This window comes from Choloepus didactylus, chromosome 3 (assembly GCF_015220235.1).
Source record: "Choloepus didactylus isolate mChoDid1 chromosome 3, mChoDid1.pri, whole genome shotgun sequence".
NCBI lineage: Eukaryota > Metazoa > Chordata > Mammalia > Pilosa > Megalonychidae > Choloepus > Choloepus didactylus.
The window spans coordinates 184462984-184486895 of NC_051309.1; the positions used below are offsets into that span (position 1 = coordinate 184462984).

The 23912-nt window shown below is 35.7% G+C and overlaps 1 protein-coding gene across 4 annotated transcripts in view; it reads left to right on the forward strand.

Annotated features, from left to right (window-relative positions):
* Positions 1 to 15796, forward strand: part of CLCN3 (chloride voltage-gated channel 3) — a 120247-nt gene extending 104451 nt beyond the window's left edge. For 2 of the 4 annotated variants that reach the window (XM_037831002.1, XM_037831004.1), the window contains 4 exons: positions 863 to 1261; positions 6973 to 7189; positions 11091 to 11166; positions 12877 to 15796. In XM_037831002.1, coding sequence (XP_037686930.1) covers positions 863 to 1261; positions 6973 to 7189; positions 11091 to 11166; positions 12877 to 13035 — 851 coding nt within the window. In that variant the 3' untranslated portion in view covers positions 13036 to 15796. The remainder of the gene's footprint in view (positions 1 to 862; positions 1262 to 6972; positions 7190 to 11090; positions 11167 to 12876) is intronic. The other 2 variants (XM_037831005.1, XM_037831006.1) reach the window with 1 other exon arrangement.
* The last annotated feature ends 8116 nt before the right edge of the window (positions 15797 to 23912 follow it).

Consider the following 23912-nt stretch of genomic DNA (forward strand, 5'->3'; position numbering starts at 1 on the left):
CCAAGAATGACTACCCAGGTTGTCAGGAAGAATGTTGTACCCAGTGTTAAAGTCAGAAAGTTAGAGTTGGGGGTTCTTTGGGGGCGAAGAGGATTTTGGTTTTAACTGTGTGGTGTTTTCTGTGACATTGGTCATCCCAGTTATGGAGTCTTCTTACAGTTAGAAAAAGGTACAAATGAGACAAACATAAAAATAAGATATTTTATACATAGTAGGAGACATGATACAAAGGCAAACGTTTAACTGTAGAGATGTGGATTAAGGAGGCATTAGCATAGAGGTAATAGTTTAGAAAGATGAATATTTGGGTAAGTGAATAGATGAGTTTTCTAAGAGTAAGAATATGGCTACTTACTGTTACCTTATATCACATAGCACCAAAATGTTTGACTCATTTGAAAAACTTTAGAGAGAAATTTATTAAAGCAGTATTTTACTCACATAATCAGTTTAATTTCTAAATTGGTAGCAAACAAGATAGCTCTGGTGTACTATACCAAATTTCTTAACAATTAATAATAAGCTTTCATAAGGGTGAAATAATGTGTTTGGTGTAGCAGTAAATCAAAATGGCAAAATTATTTTAATTGAACAGCTGAGTTTTTTTTAATGTGGAGTAAATGGTTTATGAAATATTATTTAATAGTCTTTTGTGTTTTACAATAAAAGATTGGTGTTTCTCTATACCTTATTAAAAAGTAGTGATTATTGTCCTAAGAGAGAAATAGTAGGTTTTGATCATAATGCTTTTCACTAACAAGGTTCTATTTACAATTTCGTGTTCAACTGCCTACTGCAAAAAATTGTAGTAATGTGTAATGAGGAGGATCCTGTATTTTCTGACCATTGCTTATGTTTTTAGGTGGTGTGACCAGGATGACTGTCTCCCTGGTGGTTATTGTTTTTGAGCTTACTGGAGGACTGGAATATATTGTCCCCCTTATGGCTGCAGTAATGACCAGTAAATGGGTTGGAGATGCCTTTGGTAGGGAAGGCATTTATGAAGCACACATCCGATTAAATGGATACCCTTTCTTGGATGCAAAAGAGGAGTTCACTCATACCACACTGGCTGCTGATGTCATGAGACCTCGAAGAAATGATCCGCCCTTAGCTGTGCTGACACAAGACAATATGACAGTGGATGATATAGAAAACATGATTAATGAAACCAGCTACAATGGCTTTCCTGTCATAATGTCAAAAGAATCGCAGAGATTAGTGGGATTTGCCCTCAGAAGAGATCTGACAATTGCAATAGGTATTATTTTTATATAAATATATAAGATAGATTTCTCCAAGAAAGGAAGGCAATAAAATGTTATTGGCCTTAAAGGAAAGGAAGGCAATAAAATATTATTGGGTTTGTTGCAGCAGGGGTGTGTTTTATTCCCTTCAAATTTTTGTTCTCTGAGAAAGGTTTTATGCTTTGATGGATTGTTTTTCTGCTAAATATGGTTTTACCTTTCTACTTGACATTGCTATCAGAGATTGGAGTGAGATTCTTCTTTTCCTTATTCAGATAAACCTTATTAAGTTGATATTATTTATTCATAATAGAATGTAATGTAAGACCTCAACAAGTCCCAAGATCTCTAGCTAAATACATTTTTGTATTTAAGTAGTTAGCTTATTTGAATGCAAATTATTGAAAATCTCATCGTTGTCGTCACTTTTATATCAGATTAACAAGGTTTTGCTTTTTCAATCTTCGGATTTAGGTTTACAATAATGACTGTAATGTCTAATTTAAAGTGAAAAAAATCATTGAGATGTTTTATTTTTGATCAAATGCCAAGTTGAAAAAAGTATATCAGCCCTGTTGTATTTTATGCATAAATTCATGAAAATATAATTTAAAGGCATAAGTCATACTACATGCTTTCTTAGAGATAAATTAGACTTTTTTTTATGGAGGAAATATTTGTGTTCCTTCAAAATTTGTTTATTTTTTCCCTTACCTTGTAGCCCTGCCATATTGTTGAGGAAGCCAGGCCAGTCAGGCTTTAATTCTTTCCAACACAGTCTTATTCCTAACTCCCTATCAAAAGAGATGGAGGATAGCCATATGAGGCCATTGCATTGTTACTCCCCAGTTTTTACTAGAGGACCTTGAGCTCTAGTCCTCTAGTAATGTTAGGCATTTTGCCTGTCCCTAGAAGTCTTTCCTCTGAGCCCTTCCCCTTCCTTCCAGCTTATCTCTGGCCATTGCAAAGGATTGTAAAACATTTCAATTCATATGCCGTATCAGGTGAAAAGACTAGACAAGGTAGATGGGGAGTATTTGTCAAATCAAACTGGAAACTATTACTTTGCAACAGCCATTAAAGAAAAAAAAATCCTACAGAGCCCCTCCTGTTTAGTTTAGGAAGAAGCTATAGCTTTGGAAAACAGTTTTCCAAGGACTAGCAATCCCATAATTCCAAGTTATGCTCTAGGAAATAGAATAGTAGTTGCCAGAGAGGGCAGAATGTGTCATCAGACTTGGCTGTGGTCAGATGTTTTAGCTTCTAAGTTATTACCATGGCCAAACTTACAGTCAGAAAAGAATTTCATTGTTTAGATTCCCATTCTTTATGATTTACTGCTAGCCAAAAAAAAAAAAATAAAAAAAGGTCAGGATTTGGGAATTTATATAGAGACTTTAAGCAAAATGACCAGGAAGATAAAAGAAAGGAAAGCAGGAAAATAAAGATTATTGATATCCCCTCTGATTCTGTGAACATATTTTTAAAAGCTTTGTAACTGTCTTGAGGAGAATAGTGGGATAGTAGATAATGTAGGTTTAAGGGAACAGGGCAACTTTAGATAATGTGAGCTATCATCTCATCACAAATCATAGCCACACAAAGACTTTTTGAACAGACCTTAAATATATACCAATATATATTTTTGTAAAGTTTAAAATTTTTGAATGGAAAAATAGACCCGTACAGTAGGTTTTGTATGGTTTCCTTGTTGCTATTTTTTTTTATAGCTACATAGTATTCCATTGAGAGGATATAACAGGGAAGCATCATGATTTTTTTTAATCAGTTCCCTATTGATGGAAAGTTAGGTTGTTTTCAATCTTTTGCTGTTAAAACTATTGTCATTTTACATATTTACAAATGTAGGAAAAATGCTAGAAGTGGAATCATAGTATGTGCATTTGTAAATTTGCAAGATATTTTCAACTTGGATTAAGTATGGGTTGTGTCGTAGTAAACTCCCACCAGCAGTGAATGACAATTTAGTATATTAAAAGTTCAGTCCAAATGGAGAGGCATTTCTTCCTGTATTTTGTCATTTTGTCAGGATGAAAAGGTGAAAGCTGAGGCTGAATGTCTTAATAGGTTTGTTTAAAATGAAGTATATTTAATATTCTATTTATAGAGTAAGTGGAATCATCTTTCCTTTTCCCATCTTAAGGTATAAAAGTATTCTTGTTCCTTTCTGTTTATATAATAGGAGCTGTAAGATTAGGAAGCTCTTAGTGTATGAAAATCTGAATATCCTTGACATTGAACACAATTAGGAAAAAACGTAGTACAGTGTCAGGTTAGCTATGGTGCTCTCCTAATTTTTTTTTCTCTTCACCTCTTCAAGATCTTTTGTTCAGATTAAAGCTTTATCTTAGGTGCTCAGAAGAGCTCAATTGTTAAAGGTCTTCCCCTCCCACAGCAATAATATCAACATTAGACCTTGAAATAGTGTTTACTCAGTAAAATAAACTGCAAATAATGGATCAACTTTTTATCACTATGTATTAGTTAAAATAAACACTATACCTGTTCACTTAGTTGAAACACCATTTTATAAATTTAGAGACTTTTGCATTCCAAAATCAATACAAATTAAAGATTTCTAGATCCCTAAAGAATATTTTGGAATCTGCCATCAGGTTTTACATAATCAAAGATGAAGAGGACAGCTCTTGTATCTTTCTGTTTTGATGAGTTTTGAGAAGTTAAGCCCTTGAGAGTATTATGAATGGGGAGAATAAAGTATACAAATTGTAGGGTGAACAAAAAAAGACAGATAGATGCTTTTGGATTAAAGGCTAGAGGTAAAGTTCATAGTTATTCTTTTTTATTATTTACTTTAGGAATTCTTGTATTAGGAAAGAACCATTCCTATTTCCCTGTAAATGTGACTGTGTAATCCAGTATAAACTAATTTAGTATACATAGCTTCAATGGAAATGTAGTAGTGATTTTGTGAAGCCATTTTATGTTGGATATTTAATATGAAAAATTTTTTTTTTCAAAACCAAATATGTGTTAATTCATTCTCAACTCACACTAAATTGGTTTCCACTCTAAATATAAAAGTAGTTTTGACTTGATAGAAAAACAGCTTTTTTATTAAACACTTTTGTATTTGACTTTCCAAATAAGTAAACAATTAACTGTATCCTATCAACATACTTAGTAAGTACATTAAAGGCCCGTGTGATCTGATAGTTTATGAATGGTGATCCAGTTTTGTGGTGTTTATGATTTTGTGGGAATCTGTTTTCTTTATCTGGTTGTGAACATGAGCAAGGGCTCAGCAGGGTTCCTGTGTGTGGCGAACCATGAGGTAGGGCCTCAGATCTCACTCTGTTATCTAGCAGTCACATGATGAGGGAGGAATGTGCCACTGTCATGGTGACAGTGGTGGTGGTGGTTGGAATTTCCTTTAGCCACTACTGTAGCCCTCTCAATGCCCCATTTTGAGGGAAAGGGTAGTAACACTTCCCTAGCTGGAGGGAGAGGATGAGAGTAAACCACAGGTACAAGGTGGTATGCTGTTTTACTTTATAATTGTGGGTACACTGTATTGCTGACTGTTGGTAAAAAAAAAAAAAAAGAAAAGACAGACTTCTATACCCCTCTGTAATTGTAGGTGTCATTTTGGCTGAAGTGAAACCCTCATGGTTACTTGAATGATATTCACTTATTTGTTATTCATGAAGGAACAGAAATTTAGTCTACAGTAGAACCTTTTTCAAAGAGTATATCTAGGAACTTCAGTTTCCACAAATACCATTCTCTGAGATTGTGATCATTAAGCAGTTAGTTAGGTTCACTCACTCACTAAATGGCCTCCCTTTTTATATGTGTGATTCATATTCAAGCCAGGTGCTTTACAGTTATTATCTCAACTAGTCTTTATGAAGACCTGATTGGAACATGCTCTCCATTAGAAATAATTGCATATTATAGACCTTTGGGTTGTTTGGAAACAGTTAAAACTATGAATATTAAATTTGCAGATGCCAAAGATCCTCCTCTGCAATTGAATCACACAACTGCTTTATGCCCTTGGAATTTAGGGATTCAAATCCCAGAACAAAAGAACTTTATACAAACTTCTTTAGTAAAGAGTAAAAGACCTCAGGTAGTGTGAAGTGAGAGCTGTTTGGGAGTCCTTTCAAGATGTTTTAATTCCCGTTACTGTTTTACAGAATAAGAAATGTGCAAAATTAGAATAAATCCCTCATTTTTATGCTAAATCAGGATTTTGTAGAATAATAAATTCAAATGGGAGTTCTCATTATTTAGGGTCAGAAAAATAGGAGGCCTGGGAGTTTTTAAACAAATGGCATCAGAATGGTATCAGAAAAGGAAAACTATGGTGCTGTTTAAAGACCAAAAATAATTTTTTTCTATATTAAATAGTGATGATTTTAAATATTTTGCAGTTAGATGTTTATTTTTAAACTCTCAGTATATTTTTATTGATGATACAATATTTGTTATTTTATGGGTACTTAAGATTGATGATTGGGGCCAGTTTTAACTCAGAATGTTATACAGGCTGGTTGTATTTACACTCCAACATTCAGTTGTCAGACACAGGTCATCAGCCAAGTTTTGCTTCTGGGCTAAAACTTACAAGCATTTTTTCAAAAATCATTTATGTCAGTTGCTAATGAACTTTGTTCTTTTCCATGCCTTGTTAATGTTTTTAGGGTGTTCTATAAGTACTAGCCATTAGGACTTCACTTAGTGCCTTCCTACCCAAAGGTGTTACATACAACATGTTAAATGAGGCTTTGGTGTTTAGAAGTAAAAAGCATTGTGATATTTGTTTATGAACAGTAATATCAGTTGAATCTGATGCTTTATTTTGGCTTAAATATTTTTGTAGCTAAACTCATGTTCAAAATATATTCAACATAACATACTATATTTGTACAAGAAGATTTGTGCACATACAAACTCAAAGTAGAAACATAAAGTTGAGTCTTATTTTTGTGTTCTTTCCATCTCATGGGTATCCTCCTTCCTATGGTCTCCAATCTTCCCCTGCAGTTATCTCCATCCTTGCATTTTCAAAGGTGGGAGTGGAAGTAGGCAGCACTTAAAGAGGCACACTGGAGAGGGGGGGGGAAATTAACAGAACTTTACAAATAAAAAAAAAAAAATCCATTATGTGCCTAATAGTAGTTTCAATCCATCTGTAATGCTCATGACTCATCTAGAAAACTATACTTTAACATTATTAAAGAGAACCAGCCCAGAAGAAACCAGCTAATTCATAGGGGTAGAATACACAACATGGTCAAAGCAAGGATGAAAGTTTCCTGAGTCCCACCTTCAATGCAGAATGAGTAACATTTAAAAAGTAAACATAGGCAGGCTTCATTCAGTGATGGATATCTATTAGGAACTATCCTCTCATGATTTGCATGGGTTTTAAAACCCCATATTTTAAACATACTTGCCCCACAGAGTTAGAAAACAGCTTTAGAACCAGTAAAGGAAATGTACATTGAAACAATTATACCAAAAAATACTTTGTTTAAATGAGGATAATTCTGTCAAATATAAGAAATTTCTAAGTGGCTTTTCAGTTGATTCCTTTCTTGGTTAGGGAGACAATGCATAAAAGCAAAAGGACCAAAACTCAGAGGATAATTTTTTCTAAGTTTCTGAATGAACAGATTGCCCATAAAACAAACCTTTCAATATTTAATTTTTGGGCTTCTTTATCTCCTTTCAGAGAGTGCCAGGAAAAAGCAAGAAGGTATTGTTGGCAGTTCTCGGGTGTGTTTTGCACAGCACACTCCGTCTCTTCCAGCAGAAAGTCCTCGGCCATTGAAGCTTCGAAGCATTCTTGACATGAGCCCTTTTACAGTGACAGACCACACCCCAATGGAGATTGTGGTGGATATTTTCCGAAAGCTGGGTCTGAGGCAGTGCCTTGTAACTCACAATGGGTAAGTGCAATACCAAAGAAATCAGTTCACTTACCAGAAAATATGATTCTTTTTAGTTGAATTCATATGCAATTAGGGGAGGATATAACTCAGCTCTCAAGTTGCTGCCTTTCTTTTAGTATGGTTATAAATACAGCATCAGTGAACCAAATTCACAATTATCAAAGGATTAGAAGATGTCAACTGCCATTTCTTTTATAAATCATAAAGTAACTTCTGTCAAGGAATCCTTCAAATATGGGAAAGAGGTGCTGAAACATCTTCAGCGTGAACAGCACGTTTAAGCCTAGTGTGTTGCCTTTCATAGAGGGATAGAGGACCTAGCAGTGAAGAAACCCATTTTCTTTTTTTAAGTATTTAGTTTTTAGTGTATAAATTTCTAGTGAAATAGTAACTTTATAGATATTTTGCTATTTACTATTTCAGTCAATATTTGGTTTATCATGTAATGAGGGAAAGAATATATAAGTAAATAAAACTTGTAAATTAGCTAAAAACTTCCTTTAGCAAATGTATTGTTCCCTCTCGTTTACCTTTTATTTTTCTCCCTTTACCACATAAATTTTCAGTGTTTCTCCTTGATGGGAATATAGGAAAGTGACAGATGTCAAAGAGATTATGGAGACTTCATGCAGAGCATGACTCAGCAAACATTCACCTACTGCATTACCACTGCTCTCTTTCCCTGAGCCTGAGACCTGTTTCCCTACCCATTGTTTCTTTAGTCCCCTTTATTTCCACTGAAATACTGAAGTACGCTGTTTGATCTGAAAGCAGGTAACAAAGGCTATAAAGGTGAAACAAGGGGTGTTCTTGGATTATGTGTAAAATGGATGGTTAACCCTGGACAACATGAAACTGGTTGAAATATTAAACACTTAGCAAATCCCAGCAAGGATTTTTTTTTACATTTTGAACAAAACCCATGGGTTATGGAACATATGACCTCAGTGTAAAGAGAAAAGGAAAAGGGAACAAAAGGAAAGAAACTCATGTTCATTGAACACCTCTCATGTTTTCTTTTTTAGCTTTGCAGCACCTCAGCAAAATAGGTAGCGGTATCCCTACTTTAGAGATGTACTAATTGAAGCTCAGAGAGGTTTAATAACTCAGCCAGTCACATGGCTATCAAGTTTCAGATCCAGGGTTTCAAACTATCTTTCTAACTTTAAACCCAATCCCTTGCTTCTGTATTACACCTTAATTGAATGATAGCGTATATTCTCTTCTGCCTTTGTGATTTGTTAAACCATTAAACTATTGTCTTGGACAGTGTGTTAGACAACATTGAATTAGGAATAGAAACGTAAAGCTAGAGAATTAGATTTACGAAGAGTGTTTTTCACTGTGCTAACCAACTAAAATAACTCTTAGGGAATATGAAATAAATCAGTAAAGGGATAAAGCTCTTGATTAAAGGCAGAGAGTTTGAGGTTTGAATGATTGGAGGAGAGCTGTAGATAGGAAAATGTTTGGGTTACTATTCTTTTTTGTTTTGTTTAATTAAAAAAATAATGGTATGACATTCATTGTTTAAAAACTTAATGAGTATGTATTAAGTGGAATAACTTTTCATAACTTTCCTGGTCCTTGGGTCCCTTTACTTGTCAAATGTGCAACTGAAACTTAAACTGGGTTGTTATAAACTATTACTTGCTTCGAGTTGTTCTCTGTGCTTGGCATGCTTTGCCCTTTTATATATTAACAAATACAAATTTAATTTTCTAGTCATGGTCAACTATGATCACAAAGCTAGATGGACTAATTTTCATATTTCATTTTACTGCTTAATTTCCAGGTTTTTTTGTAGTATGGATATTGGAAAGGAAAATGTTTAAAAGAAAGTATAAAATTGAAAGGGGTGGGGTTTGGGGAGAAGTGTAGGATAACAAATTAAAATCTTTTCTGATGCTTTCTATTTATCTGCAAGTTTTGGAGGGGGGTGGTTTTTTCCTAAGGAAATGTGTTTAATTGCCTTCATCATATTTTGCTTATTTCTGACCTTCAAGGAAAAAATGGGTATATTACATATTTTATAATACACATTTTTTGTAACTTAAAAAAATGTTAATCAATATTCTTTATGATTCCCTGAAAAGGGGTAATAATAAACATAGTTTCTAACTTATTCATACATGCACCCTTTTGTGTGTGTGTGTCTGAGCAGGAAGGGGAAGGATCTCATAAGACTCGTGTTTCTTGGAACATACTTTGGGAAAATACTGGGTTATACATATTAATTCTTACCTTATTACTTGTTAGCCCAAAAGAAAACAGAAAATTATTCTTTACATGAGTCAATTTTTGCATTGATTTTCCTTCCACTCCCTTAAATTAGAAAGTCAGCACTGAAATGATTTTATTATTCTCAAATCACAGTTCTCCATTAGCTAAATAGAGGAACTATGTGTATTTCTCCCTTTTTAAAGCTAGGACTTGGTAAATATAGAGATTACTTTGTAAAGTTCTAAATTTTCCAATTACAGATTTGTAACATTCTCATTTTGTAACTTGTGATCTGGCAGGGCTTGCTGATATACATAATTTTAACTGAAATTATTCCTTACATATAATTGGATAGAAAAGCATGAATGACACTTAAACTAGTATCATTTTATTTAAGTGTTAACAATTTCACATATCCTGACTCCAACTATAAATTCAAGTGAATTGATGACTTTTTTTTTCTAACCTTCAAACTTACTTACTTAGACAAGAGCATCTATTGAGTGCTCATTTTATATAGTGCAATTTCTGAGCTTTTATGGATGGAGAGGTTTTTTCAGTTTATCTTTATTCTTAAAGATCAGTATGTAGTTTTAAAAAATAAAGTATTAGTAGGAAATCTAGTTTTACCTTTCCCATTCCCTACTCTCCCTGTCTCACCCCCACCACCAGCCTTCATCTCAAGTAACTATTTTATAACTGACATATCTGTGGGAACAGACTACTTTGACCAAGCCAAACCCCTTGGTGACATTCGTCAAAAAGTCAGACTGTTCAAAAGCAGTTTAACAGAGAAAGTTGGCTTAACCACATTACCAGGGAAATGCCCAATTACCCTGAAGAGTATTCAGAATGGGCTTCCAGAATTTAAAGATTAGTTCTTTTGCTTTTCACTCTCTATATTGCCATATATTGTAGTTGAATTCATTGACTTCCATTATAAAACCAGTGCCCAGAATTTTGTTTTAATAATTACAGTTAGTTTCAGGTGTCAACATAGTAAGAATTCATATCCATTACTTTGCTTGCTGTTATAATAATGATATGCTAATATAGAAATAATCATTATTTAGAAAAAAATTTATGAAGTAAAAGTCATTTTGACCCCTAGTTATTAATATGGTTTATTAGCTTAAGTGGCATTCTCCTATTTCTGAAATTTAGAGAGTGTTTCTGTTGGTTGGCATTATTTATTTAGTGTATATCACCTTTCATTTTGATCCAAAATAATCGTAAATTCCAAAGGATTTCTTAATTCTCTTCACAGTCCTTTTCACTGTTGGAGGTAAATTCAAATTATAGCTGCTGCTGCATCATGACATCTTACTGGATATGAAACTATAAATTTTAGAGGTTTATAGCTATGTATCAGTATTGTTTATTTTTTTTTCTGTGTAGTCATCTTCTTTGTGAACGTGTTATAATTTGAGTTTTAATTTAAAAAAGGAACACAACCTGCCAATAATTAAAAAATAGTGTAGCATCACTTCTGAAAGCGGAATTTATGCAATAGGAACCCAGAATTTCAAATCATTTTGTTTTTATTTTTCTGAAGGTCATTGGAAACATTCTTAGTTCATGTTTTGATTTTTTTCTTTCATTCTTTATCATTATGATTGGACCTCTTTTTATTTAATTTCTCACACAGTTATTAGCATAACATGATCTGTTTCAGGATTGTCTTGGGAATCATCACAAAGAAGAACATATTAGAGCATCTCGAGCAACTAAAGCAGCACGTCGAACCCTTGGTGATTAGATATATCAGATCTCCTCATTAGACACCTTAGAAGTCAGGAAGCATGAAACTTGTGAACTGTTCAGTTCTCTCTTTCCCAGATAATTGCTGAACAAAAAAATCTTAGTATGTAGCCAATTACATTTGTGTCTAATAAAATGTCTGTAAGAAATTTAGATATGTAAAACTATATTCATAGAAAGTAAGAAAAAGTTACTTCTCATTAAAATTGTTATAATTTAAGAATGTAAACAGCTTAGTTGAATGAGTAAAATATTGGGCATTTTAAAAGTAAATGTGGCGAATCTGTCTGCCTTAGTGGGTACACTGGTTTCAGAAGATGCCTTGCTAGTTAAAAGTGTCTATCCTATACCCCCCAAACCCTTTTTCTTTTTTATGTTTCCTAATCTTGTGATAGTCTTGTGGTAAATCTAAGCTCATAAGTGATTTTAACTGATTTTAGCAATGTTAGAATTGCTGACTATAGTTAAAAAAAGTTTCATGGTCACTCTAACTAAAGCATAATGTATATATATTATAATGTGATCATAGCATTAGATCTTTTCCTGCTGTACCCTGCATACCTTCAAAGTAAAAAAATGTGTGTCCTGCCATTTCATTAGTGAATTGTACCTAGATTATATGTGTGCCCCTGTTGTATGATGTTTCTAGAATGCTATAAGCAGCTTTTGGGGTCAAATGCATTTTATTTTTACTGGCTTTATGTCCTAGTTGTTTCATGACTAAAAGGTAAATTGTGAATTATCTTACCTTATAACATAAAAATTGTCTGGCTTTAGCGATTAATGCCTGAAATTATTTTGCCCTGCAATTCATAGCTGTATGAAACATTCCCCAGTTTGCTTAAGTACACAACTGATTATGTATTCCTGTTGTATGCTAATATTTCACAAGTGTTTCATGCATCCTTTTTTTAAAAAAACTACTAACCAGAATAATATAGTAACTGCTCATTCATTCTGCTTTCTGCTTCACCTCTAATAATCAATTAGGACTGCTTCCTGATTTTTCACCTATCTTAATGTGAGCATTAACCACTAAGACTTTCATAAAAGCACTGTATATTAATTTTTTTGGCCAAAATCAAAAAAGAAAAACACAGATGAGTGTACTAGAAACTTGGGTTGTCTTATAGATTTATTCTTGGGGGCTTTGAAGTGTGGGATTGAAGTTCTGTGTTGAACATTTTATATACATTAAATGTATGTGCTTTCATGAAGATTCTGCATATAACTGGGCACTCCTTAAATATTTTTTTAAAATTTATTTATTTTGGTTAAAAAATTAGATTATTGAGGGGATTTGGTCATCAGAAATTTTACTGCTTTTTTGATATGATGAGAATGCATTTTTCCTTCTCAAGTGGGATTAATGTCATTTCCTGTTCCTACATCTTCCTTTTTGATTACTTTTTTGTTGGCATACATTGATCAAAATAGCTATATTTCAATGAGGCATGCAGTCTTCAGAGTCTCAGTGGAAAGGACATCGTATTATTAGTGACCATAATAATTTTTATATCAAATAATGGATGCTGGATAATTTTATTTTCTTTATCAATAAAATAATTTTTTTGAAAATACAAATTCAGGCTGCTTGCTTTGCTCTATTCCTGTCAACAAAAAGGATTTGGCTTTAAGGTTAGCTTCTCTTTTTCTTTTCCCTTTTATTTTAATAGCAGTCTTCTGTTTATCCTTTTCAGGCGCCTCCTTGGCATTATAACAAAAAAAGATATCCTCCGTCATATGGCCCAGACGGCAAACCAAGACCCCGCTTCAATAATGTTCAACTGAATCCCATAGATGAGGAGAGAGAGGAGACAGAAGAGGAAGTTCATTTGTTGAATAGCACAACTCTTTAACCTGAGGGAGCCGTCTACTTCCCCCCCCCCCCCAAAAAAAAAAGGAAATATAAAAGCACTTTTGCAACATGGTTTGCAAACAATGCTGGTGGAATGGAGGGGTTGTTTGGGAAGGGAAAAGAGAGAAGGGAAGGAGGAGTGAGGTATTTCACCACCTAATGGAGCGCAGCAAATCAACTCCTTTTGTTCTGCACTGGATGCATTCAGCAGAGGACTTGCCGTGATAGTGCAGACTTGAGCAGTAATGGAGATGACACCGAGTTCTTGAGCACCTAGGCTTTTACTCCAACATGGCAAAGACGTGTTTTCAGTCCCTGTTTCTGGAGGGATTACTCTGGATTGAGCCATCTATAAGACTGCAAGGTCTTGCCCTTTTTTATCAAAACTGTTCTGTTTAATTCATGAATTGTATAGTTGAGCATAACCTTTCTACATTCCAGAAGAGCTTTCATTTCTCTCTCTCCTGAGCTGTAACAAAGCCTCTTTAAATTGGTGTAGTCTTTTGAAGCAGTCCTTTCTCATATTGAGATGTACTGTGATTTTACTGAGGTTTCATCACAAGAAGGGAATGTTTCTTGTGCCATTATCCATTTAGTTTGTACCATCACTAAATGTTTGGAGCAGTGCACATGCACCATAACAAAGGCTGACCAAACAGGTAAAATCTCATATGAAGCGTGAGTGAAATCTCTCAGCTTGTGTACTGTGGTTCAAAACCAACAACAATGAAACTTGACTTTTAAGTTTTTGGGTTTTTTTCCTCTCAGACTTTATGGATAATGTGACCTGGTCTTATGCAAATTTTCTATTTCTAAAACTACTAGGATATACAAGTAATGTTTAGCATAAGGAAACAAAATGCTGCTGCTTTGACAGTAAAGAGAAGGAAGTATTCTGTTTAGCTATATCTGGTATTAATTGCATGTTAAAACACTGGAATTTTTTTTTCTTGAAATTAGATCAGTTTTTTTCTTTCCTCAAGGTATTTCATTGCTGACACTGCAGAAGAAATGTAATTCATAACTTGCACTAAATGTATATTTCTTTTCTTAAAAATTTACCATTCTTATTTATATTTTTATGGATTAAAATTTATAAAATACAGATCAGTTAATATTGCACTTAAATAATTTTACCTTTTTAATGTGATTTTTATAGACTAATTCAGACTTACAAATAAGGAGATATGAACAAAGTTTACAATGGGAATGGGTTTAGAAAGAGGTTGTGGTTATTTCTCTATGATCCAATGTGTTCATAAGCTTTTTTCTCTTCTTTCACTGCTATGCCCTCAATTATCTCATCTAACCTGTACATTTATATTTGGAAAGTTGAAACACTACAAATCACTTTGCATAAATAAAACCAAAATTTTAAGAAACAAACACATGAAAACCATAGAATTACAAAGGTAGCAGTTAAAATTTTACTCTAAACGTAACTTTTGAATCTTTGGGTAGGTTGTATCCATACTTAAAGTGCTCAGTTATGATTTGAATATCCACAGTGCACATTTTTGCAGGAGGAGTTGAAAATACATTGGGGTGTGTTTGGGATTTTCGTTTTCAGAAATGTCTGTCTGAATCATTTTCTTAATTAGTTCACTATTGGCAAAGGCAGTTTATATTCAAAGGACTGACCTAAATATTCTGTGGCTATGATTCTTTGATAGGAAAATGAATTTTTGCAGACAGACGTTTTCTGAAACACAAGTAGCAATTAACTTTTTACATTTTGGAGGTGATTCTTTACTTCCTACTTCTTAATAATAATATACCTGTAAGAGCTGTAAGATCATGAAAACTAACAAGATCATGAAGCCATATTAAAATGACAATTGAAAGTTGAGCAAAATTTTAGAAATTTCATGAAACATCTTAACCATGCTATCTGCCTAAAATTAGTATTTCATCCTAGTTACTTCACCCCGTTGACAGACTTCAGGTTTGTTTAATAGGCCCTTCAAAGTTCTTTTGGCCATCCAGAATCAAATTATTTCTAAATGATAGTTCTGTATATCTCCAAAATGTTTTAAATGTTTGCAGTGTGCTAGGCACTGCTGGAGTATGAACTCCTCCTCGGCATGGCTATTGGATAATTTAATTGTCTTAAGTTACAAGCCTTCAAAGGAGAAACCAGTTTCCTTGCAGATAGCTTCATACATTAACTAAACTTCACATGTATTTTATCTTCATTTCCCCTTTTGATTTCAGGCCCTACCTTCACTTCATATCCTGCTTTCGAGACTGACACTTCAGGGTGGCTATTTAAGCATTAATTTTTCTTTCTTGGTATATTTCCTTTCCTGATGTGTCTTACTGCTGAAATACAGAAAAAGTGCCGTATATTTTAATGCATTCAGTTGTTTTCTTTGGTATTATTATCTGTTCCTCTTTTCTTTTTGATATGTTGAGGTGTGTCTGCTCTTCAACCAAACGATGAAATAGTGGAGATCATGAAATACATGTGCCTGGATAATTGGCAAATTAACTGACCAACATGATAAGTGTAGCGCCTTATTTGAGTACCCTTTTTGAGAAGGTATGGTGAGAATGGGCAAGGGTGTCAGCATCTCTTCTTCTTAATAATTGTTTTCAGTTTTGGTTCATGAAGAATGCTTAGTTTGTTAATCTGTGATGTTGCCTAGAGCTGTGTTTATCTGTTTTTATTTATACTAGTGTAGTAAAGCTGCATATCATTACAGTAAAATGATTACTGTGATGAGTTAATCAGAAAATCTATTAAAATCTATATGACAATATGTGGTTTGGCCTTTAATTATATCTGTAACAGTCCTCCCACTTTACTGCTGCCCTATGCAGTGTAGGCCAATATGCCTGGTACATGCAGCCTCAAAGGGGGAGTTAAATCTAAAGCTTCTTTCAGGTTACAAAGCCATTTCTGTACTTTGCAAGGAGCAACAGAAGAGTGTCTTGCCAGATTAAGCAGCAGAATATACATACTACTAGCAATAGTATAGAGCCCCCATTTGTCAGTGTACATTTGCAGGTCTACAGAAAGGTTCAGCTTCCGTTTCCCTTTCAAAAACATGATGTTTTTTAAAAGAAAAATTGTGCTATTTGCATGAAGAGAAAGCAGGAAATGATTTACATATTTTTAAAAAATTACATTTGAAATTTGCTAATAAAAATGCCAGAAAGAGGGTAGAAAGTAACATTTGAACTGTTAAAAGATTTCAGTAGCCTTCTAAAATTAAACTTTCAGAAAAAGGAAGATACTTTACTAAAAAAACTCAGGGTACATCTTTTACCATTCATTTGTTTTTTGATTTCATTCAGTAAATATTTATTGAGCACATACTGTTTACCAGGCACTGAAGACAGAAAATATATAGAATGTCAGGTAGTGACAAATTAGCATGGATTCATTACTTTAGCAGTTTGTTTTGTTTTTGATGATTCCTGCGTGCCACACACTGATTAGGCAGACACAAACCAGGCAAAAATCCCTGTTCTAATGGAGCTTTTCTAGTGGAGGAAAATAAAGCAACGGGTGTATGTGTGTGTGCGTGTGTGTGTGTGTGCGTGTGCGCTACTTTAATAAGGGATGATCAGGAAGAGCCTCAGGATTAAGATGTCGTTGGAGCAGAAACCTAAAGAAAGTGAGCGAATGATACAGTTATCTATGAGAAGAATATTACAGGAAGAAGAAATAGTATATACAAAGATCCTAAGGTGCGCTGTGCCCAACAGGTTCAAGGAACACCAGGTAGGTCACTGTGGCTGGAGAGGAATAAGGAGGAAAGGGGCAGGAGATGAGGAAAGAGGCTGGCAATGTAGGGGTTTGACTTTTCTTCTTCTTAAAATGGGAAGCCAGTGAGACAGGAAAGTGACATGGTTTGATATAGCATGATCTCTTTGGCAGCTGTGTTGGGAATAGACTAAGGAGCAGGGGTAGAAGCAGGCTCTTTGAATAATACAAGTAAGATATGATAGAGACTTAAACTGGCTGGAGGTGGTTCAAATGGTTGGATTCTAGATACATTGTGAAGGTGTAATAGACAGGATTTACTAGTGGATTGAAAGTGGAGTGTGATAAGAGGAGTCAAGGATGTCTCCAAGGTTTTTGGCCTGAGTAACTATCAAAAAATTGAATGGCCATTTACTGAGTTGAGAAAAACTTCAAGAAGGAATAGATTCGGGGGCATGTACAGAGGAATTTTGATTTTGGACATTTTAAATGCCTTTTAGACATCCAAGTGGAGGGTGTTAAGTAGGCGGTTGTATATGTGAGAATGGAGTTCAGGAGAAAGGTCCAGCCTGAGAGATCTAAATATGGGAGGTATCATTTGAGAAAGGATGAGATGAGATTAAATGGGGATAGAGAAGAGGGACACTGGCTGAGCACTGATGCATATTTATGTTTAGATTTGGGAATATGAAAAGCCAGCAAAAGAAGCAGATAGAGCAGCCAGTGCAGTGGGGTGGGGGTGGTGCCATTAAGAGGAAAGTAGTGGGTAATGGTTTCAAGGAATGATCAACTTACATATTACTAATAGGTGAAGTAAATGAGGAGTGAAAACTGACCAAGGTGGAGATAATTGATGACTTTGACTAGAGAAATTTCAGTAGGATAGTGATGAGCAAAAGCCTGATTGTATTGGGTTTGAGAGAAACTGGAAGGAGAGGAATTGAAGACAGCTCGTACAGACAGTTCTTCCCATGAGTTTTATAGAAAAGAGATGCGGGATCAGGGGTGGTTTGTATGTTTTTCTAAGATGCAAATGTTACAGCTCTTTTGGTTTTTAATGGTGGGAAGGTTCCAAGGGAAAATTGATGATCTTGGAGAGATACCTGGCTCTGTCCTAGAGTAGGCAAGAGGGAATGGGATCTAGAGCACATGGTGAGATATTTAGCAACATTCATAGGAACCGGAAAAGACAGTGTTAATGGGTTAATTGGTAGATATGGTAAGATTTTGTATAAGTTATTTTGATTGATTCTGTCCTCAGTGAAATAAACTAATTTCTCCTAGACTGTTTTATGACTTTAACATTTCCTTAGGTATATCATTTTACATACAATTTTGAGAGGTTATTACACTCCAAGTGGTAAGTTTAGCTAAACTTGAGAATATGTGTTGGGTAATAGTTTTTTTGTTAAATCTTGTTGGGGTCAAGTGGCTACGTACACGAGAGCATAAACACTTAAAATATGTTCCAGGAGAACAGAGGTAGATAGATGACACTGGAAGCTACTGTAGTCATTGAGTGGCCAGATCCTAGGTAGATAAAAATATTTTAGTAAACGAGATTTAAATGGACTATGCCTCAGTAGAGGAAATGGTTTGAAAACGTTTGGTATCATTCTGTAGGGGGCTTGCTCTTAAATGAAAACTGTTCAGTAGTGGATGAACAGTGTCTCCTGAAACATGTTACCATTTCTCTGACAACTGGTTGGAGTTTGAGTCTGTATTTCATTATTTCACAAGACTAATGTCTTCAGGAAGCCCTATTCACACTATAGTATCCAAATTATAACTGCCACATTCTTAGCATTTTTACCCAATTTCTATCTTGGCTCAGGTTTCTGAAGGTACACATTCATGTTAGGTTTGTATAGGGAAGGGATGAAGAGATGACCCTTCCTGTCCTCATTCATCCCGTTGGAATCAAACTTCATTTGAGACTGCGGGATCAACAAGTGGCAACATTTAGGGAATTTAGTATTTCTAGCTACATACATCATTGCTTTTATGAAAGGTATATGAATTTATTTGGATAATGTAATATTGGGGGCATATTTTGAAATATATAAGCAGCACCTTAGAAACTAAAGAATTCTGAGGGAAAAGCCTAAGAGCTAAAATGTTAGATTTAAGACCAGTGTGATTCAGTCACTGTTCCTAATCAAAGGATGGGTGAGCCAGTTGTTACCATAATGTTATACTATAAAACAATAGTGAGTTCAGATGAGTGAGTTCAGTTCAGCTGGGTTCGAGACCTACAGCTACTCATGTAACCAAAACATGGCAGTTTCTTAAAACCTCTCACATCCCAACAAAACTATAAAAGTTCCCATCCAGTAATGAAAGATAATTTTTCAGCTTGTTTTGGCTAAGATATATAAATATGCCTCCTTTGTGGAAAGCATCTTAAGTGCCGTCAAAGGTAGCATGAACCAGAGGAAGAAAGGGAACAGACAAAGCGAGGCTGCAGCAGAGGACATTAGTGACCGCAGAAGATGTTCTGTTGTCTAAGAAGTCAAGCATCCTTAACTCACAGGCACCTCATCAAAATAATTTCTCAGCTTTTGCTAGTTTGACTTTGCCATGTGGTGAGGGGAATGGAACAGGATCATTTTACTCAACAAATACTTGCACACATATTCAAATGTTTGTGTTACTGATGGAGATATATACCAAAAATATATATATACTCTTAAAAAGCTTATTGCCTAATTGGGGAAATGAGTCATGCTACTCATATTTAAAAGTCCTAAATGAAAGCTGGTTTTTTTTAATGCAATTTTATTGAGATATATATACACATACCATCAGTCATCCAAAGTGCACAATCAGTTCACAGTATCGTCACATAGTTGTGCATTCATCACCACCAATTTTTTTTAACATTTTCATTATACCATTTACTTTTTTCTCCCCCTTTTTTTCTACTCATTTATCCATACACTGGATAAAGGGGGTGTGAGCCACAAGGTTTTCACAATCACACAGTCACACTGTATAGGCTATATAGTTACATGATTGTCTTCAAGAATCAAGGATACTGGATTGCAGTTCGTTTCAGGTATTTCCTACTTGCTATTCTAGTACACTAAAAACTGAAAAGGGATATCTATGTAATGCATAAGGATAACCTCCAGAATGACCTCTTGACTCCATTTGAGATCTCTCAGCAACTGAAACTTTATTTTCTTTCTCTTCCCCCTTTTGGTCAGGAAGGCTTTCTCAATCCCACGATGCCAGGTTCAGGCTCATCCCCAGGAGTCATGTCCACTTTGCCAGGGAGATTTACACTCCTGGAAATCATATCCCACATAGTGGGGAGGGCAGTGAGTTTACTAGCCAAGTGGGCCTAGAGAGAGGCAGGCCACAACTGAGCAACAAAAGAGGTTCTCTGGCGGCGACTCTTAGGCACCACTGTAAGTAGGCTTAGCCTCTCCTCTAGAGTAACAAACTTCATAGGGGCAAGCCCCAAGATCAAGGACTTGGCCCACTACAATGGTAGTCCTCAGTGCTTGCAAGAATATCAGAAATTCCCCAGGTGGGGAAGTTGAATGTTTCCACATTTTTCTCCAGGCCCTGAAGAGGGCCCTGCAAATACTCCTTACTCTCTGCCCAGATTACTCTGGGATGTATCAGGATTTCATGCTAAGCTGTACAAACCAACCAGATCTCACTCCCTATTCAAGATTCCATGTAATTATGGCGTTTGAATAAACTGACCATACAAGTTAAATTATATAGCGTGTTACAGAAAGTATAGATTTTGCACCAAATAAACATCTCTTCCTTTGATTTCACACAGAAGTTGAGGTTTTAAAACACAGTATCATCCATTACAACTCATGAATAGATGTGACTGCTGTAAGAGCTTACAGTCTAGGAACCTTTACCGTAAGTTTTCCCCTGATAACCTGTGTTCTCAGATTCAATTCTCAGAGTGGGCACATTATAGTTAGTCCTTATTAGTGAGGTGTTATAGTGTTTTGTCTTTTCACTTCTGGCTTATTCACTCAATATACTGTCCTCAAGGTCCATTCACCTAGGTACATATGTCACAACTTCATTTCTTCTTGCTGTCACTCAGTATTCCATTGTATGTATACACCACAGTTCACCATTCCATTTATCAGTCTATGTAACCTTAGGCCACCTCCATCCACTGCAAATCATGAATACTGCCACCATAAACACCAGTGTGCAGTGTCCATGTCCCTGCTGTCAGTTATTCCAAGTATATACCCAATAATGGGGTTGCAGGACCATATGGCAACCCCATAGTTAGCTTCCTGTGGAATCACCACACTGCCCTACAGATGGGCTGCCCCATTCTACTTCCCTACCAACAGGGAATAGGTACATCCCTCCCTCCACATTTTCTCCAGCATGTGTATCCCTGTTTATTTTTCTAAGTTTTATTCACACATCATACAATCCACCCTAACTAAACAATGATTCCCAGTATAATCACATAACTATGCATTCAACATTACAATCTACATGAAGACATTTCCATCTCTTCCCCCAAAGAAAGAGGGAAAGGAGAAAAAAAGAAATGAATAAAAACACAAAATATAGAAGAAAAATAAAAATAAAATACAATGAAAAGGTCAGACAACATCACCACCACCAAGAGTTCCATATCTTTCATATCTCCCTCTTACAGATATTTAGCTTTGGTATATTGCCTTTGCTACAATTACATCTTACAATGTTACTGTTAACTATAGACTCTAGTTTACATTGATTTTATTTTTTCCCCTATACCATCCAATCTTCAACACCTTGCAATGTTGACATTCATTTGTTCTCCCTCATTTAAAAACATTCTTAAATTTGTACATTTAATCACCATCACTGACCATTCTAGATTTTGCTGTTACACAATTCCATCTTTATCTTCTGTCTTTCCTTCTGGTGTCATACATGCCCTTAGCCTTCCTCTTCCAACCATACTCACACTCATATTTGTTCAGAGTACTTAGAATATCGTGTTACTATCACACACTATTATGCTATCCATTCCATTTCTGGATCTATAAAGTCAGTCCTGTTGAACCTTCTGTACTCCTTCAGCATCAAATGCCCTATCTCTTACCTCTATCTCCTGATAACCCTTGTTCTCAGCTCTCAAATTTCCATTGTTTTTCATTTCTTCTATTGTGCCTTTCACTCCCATAAGTTCTGCCAATTGTTTTTTCAAACTTCTGAGTTCTTGTGTTTGCCCAGTGTCGTCTTTATATCCTTCATCTCTTTTGCCATTTCTTCCCTGTACTTGTTGATTTGATTTTTGAATTGATTCAGATTTGTTTGATTAATAATTAGTTGTTACAATTCCTGTATCTCAGTTGAAGTGTAAGTTTGTTCCTTTGAGCCATATCTTTGTTTTTCCTAGTGTGATTTGTAATTTGTTGTTGTCTAGGCATCTGGTTTTCTTGAGTACCCCAATCAGATTTTCCCAGACCAGACGGGCCCAGGTCTCAGGAGGAGGCTGTGTGCAGTATCAGGTTTTCCTGAGGGTGACACCCAGCAGATTGTCAGACTTTCCTGTGAGGCCTCTGGAGTCTGTGCTTTTATTATACTGCCCAGCAGGTGGCGCTTGTCAGTCCTCAGCTCCCCACCAGTGTAAAGAGGTGCGGTATATTTAATTATCAGTGGGCCCTGTTCTAGCCAGGGACCAAGGGTGTCAGAAGCCAAGGTTAGGCTTTTTTTTTTTACCCCCAGGGCCTGGGTCTGAGTTCTCTAAGAGAGGGCTGCCGCTTGAGTTGGGCCCCGCTCCCCTTCTTGGCTTAGGGAACATAAGCCCTTTAGGGAATTGTCTCCCACACTTGCGTTTTTCCTTTGCTTCTCTCTTAACTCCACCTTTGCCTGGGTCAGTGCTGACAACTGAAACTGCCTGAGGCTTTCTCTGAGCTACCTAGAATAAGAGAATTAAAAAAATGAAAATAAAGCAGGAAGTCCCTTTTTCAGAGCCAGTCCCCAGCCCTCCAGTGCATCAGGGAAGAACTGGAGCTGGTACTTGGTTCTGTGTGCCTCTTTTCTTGGGACACAGCCCTTTTCCAGTATTCTGAGCTCAGTGGACTCAGTCTCTGTTCTTATTTATGTATTTTCCATCAGCCCTGCCTCTTCTCTGCCAAGATAAACTTCCATTCCTTCCGTGCTTGCTCTAGGTTTATCTTTGCTCATAGCATGTATTCAGTAGTCCAAATTTGTCAATTAAAACTGCAGTTGGAGCTTGGTTGAGCTACATTCCCTTGCTCCTTACAGGTACTGCTGCTTTTTCCCACAGCAAAGTTTTGCAACTTAGCCTGCTGTGCTGGTGGGCAACAGAGGCCAGCTCCACAGTTTGGGGAGCTTTACTTAAGTTCTATGTTGCAATCCCAGCCATTCCACTCATTCCTGACTGGTGTACGATGTCGTCCAGTCACGGATGTCCCCCCATCAGTTGTTCCAGACTATTTTCTAGTTGTTCCTGGCTATTTACTAGTTGCTCTAGGGGAGTAACTAAATTCCACACTTTCCTATGTCATCTTGCCCCGACTCCTCCCATTTCAAGTCTATTCGTACTTTATCTGTACCAAAAAGAGTATCTCAAGTCTTTTTCTAAGGAGACAGCTGACAGCATAAGAACTTTGGAGAAATACTGGCTATTAAACAGTTCTTTTCATCTGTCAGGTCAACCTTCTACAAAATGGGGGGGGGGGTGTTAAACTAGATCTGAGGACTTTTCTACCTTGAACATAGAGGGGGAAAAGCTTATATGCTCCTTAATCTGATTCACAGAGTTTGCTATTTTGTATTTCATGGTTTGCTCTCTGTCTTAAGGTTTAAGAAGGATCTGAATCTGGGAAAAATATATCTAGGTGTAGGTTTGTACTAGTTTCCTTCTAAGTTTATTTTGCCCCGCCCGTAAGTCCAATCCTTAAAGCTACAGCTATTAATAACTCAAGGCTCAGAAGAAAAATTCTTAGTTGCCCATGTTAAATACTGAAACAGGATTTCTGGGGAGAAGAGTTATCCACAGGTATTATAATGCTTTCCTCTAACATGTCACAGGATGATTTCATCTTCGAAAACATGATTAGGACCTCAGCATTTGGAGGATTTAGCAGTCATTTATTTGCACATGAAAGATTAAAAAAAAAAAAAAAAAAAGTCAGAAGAGCCTTAGA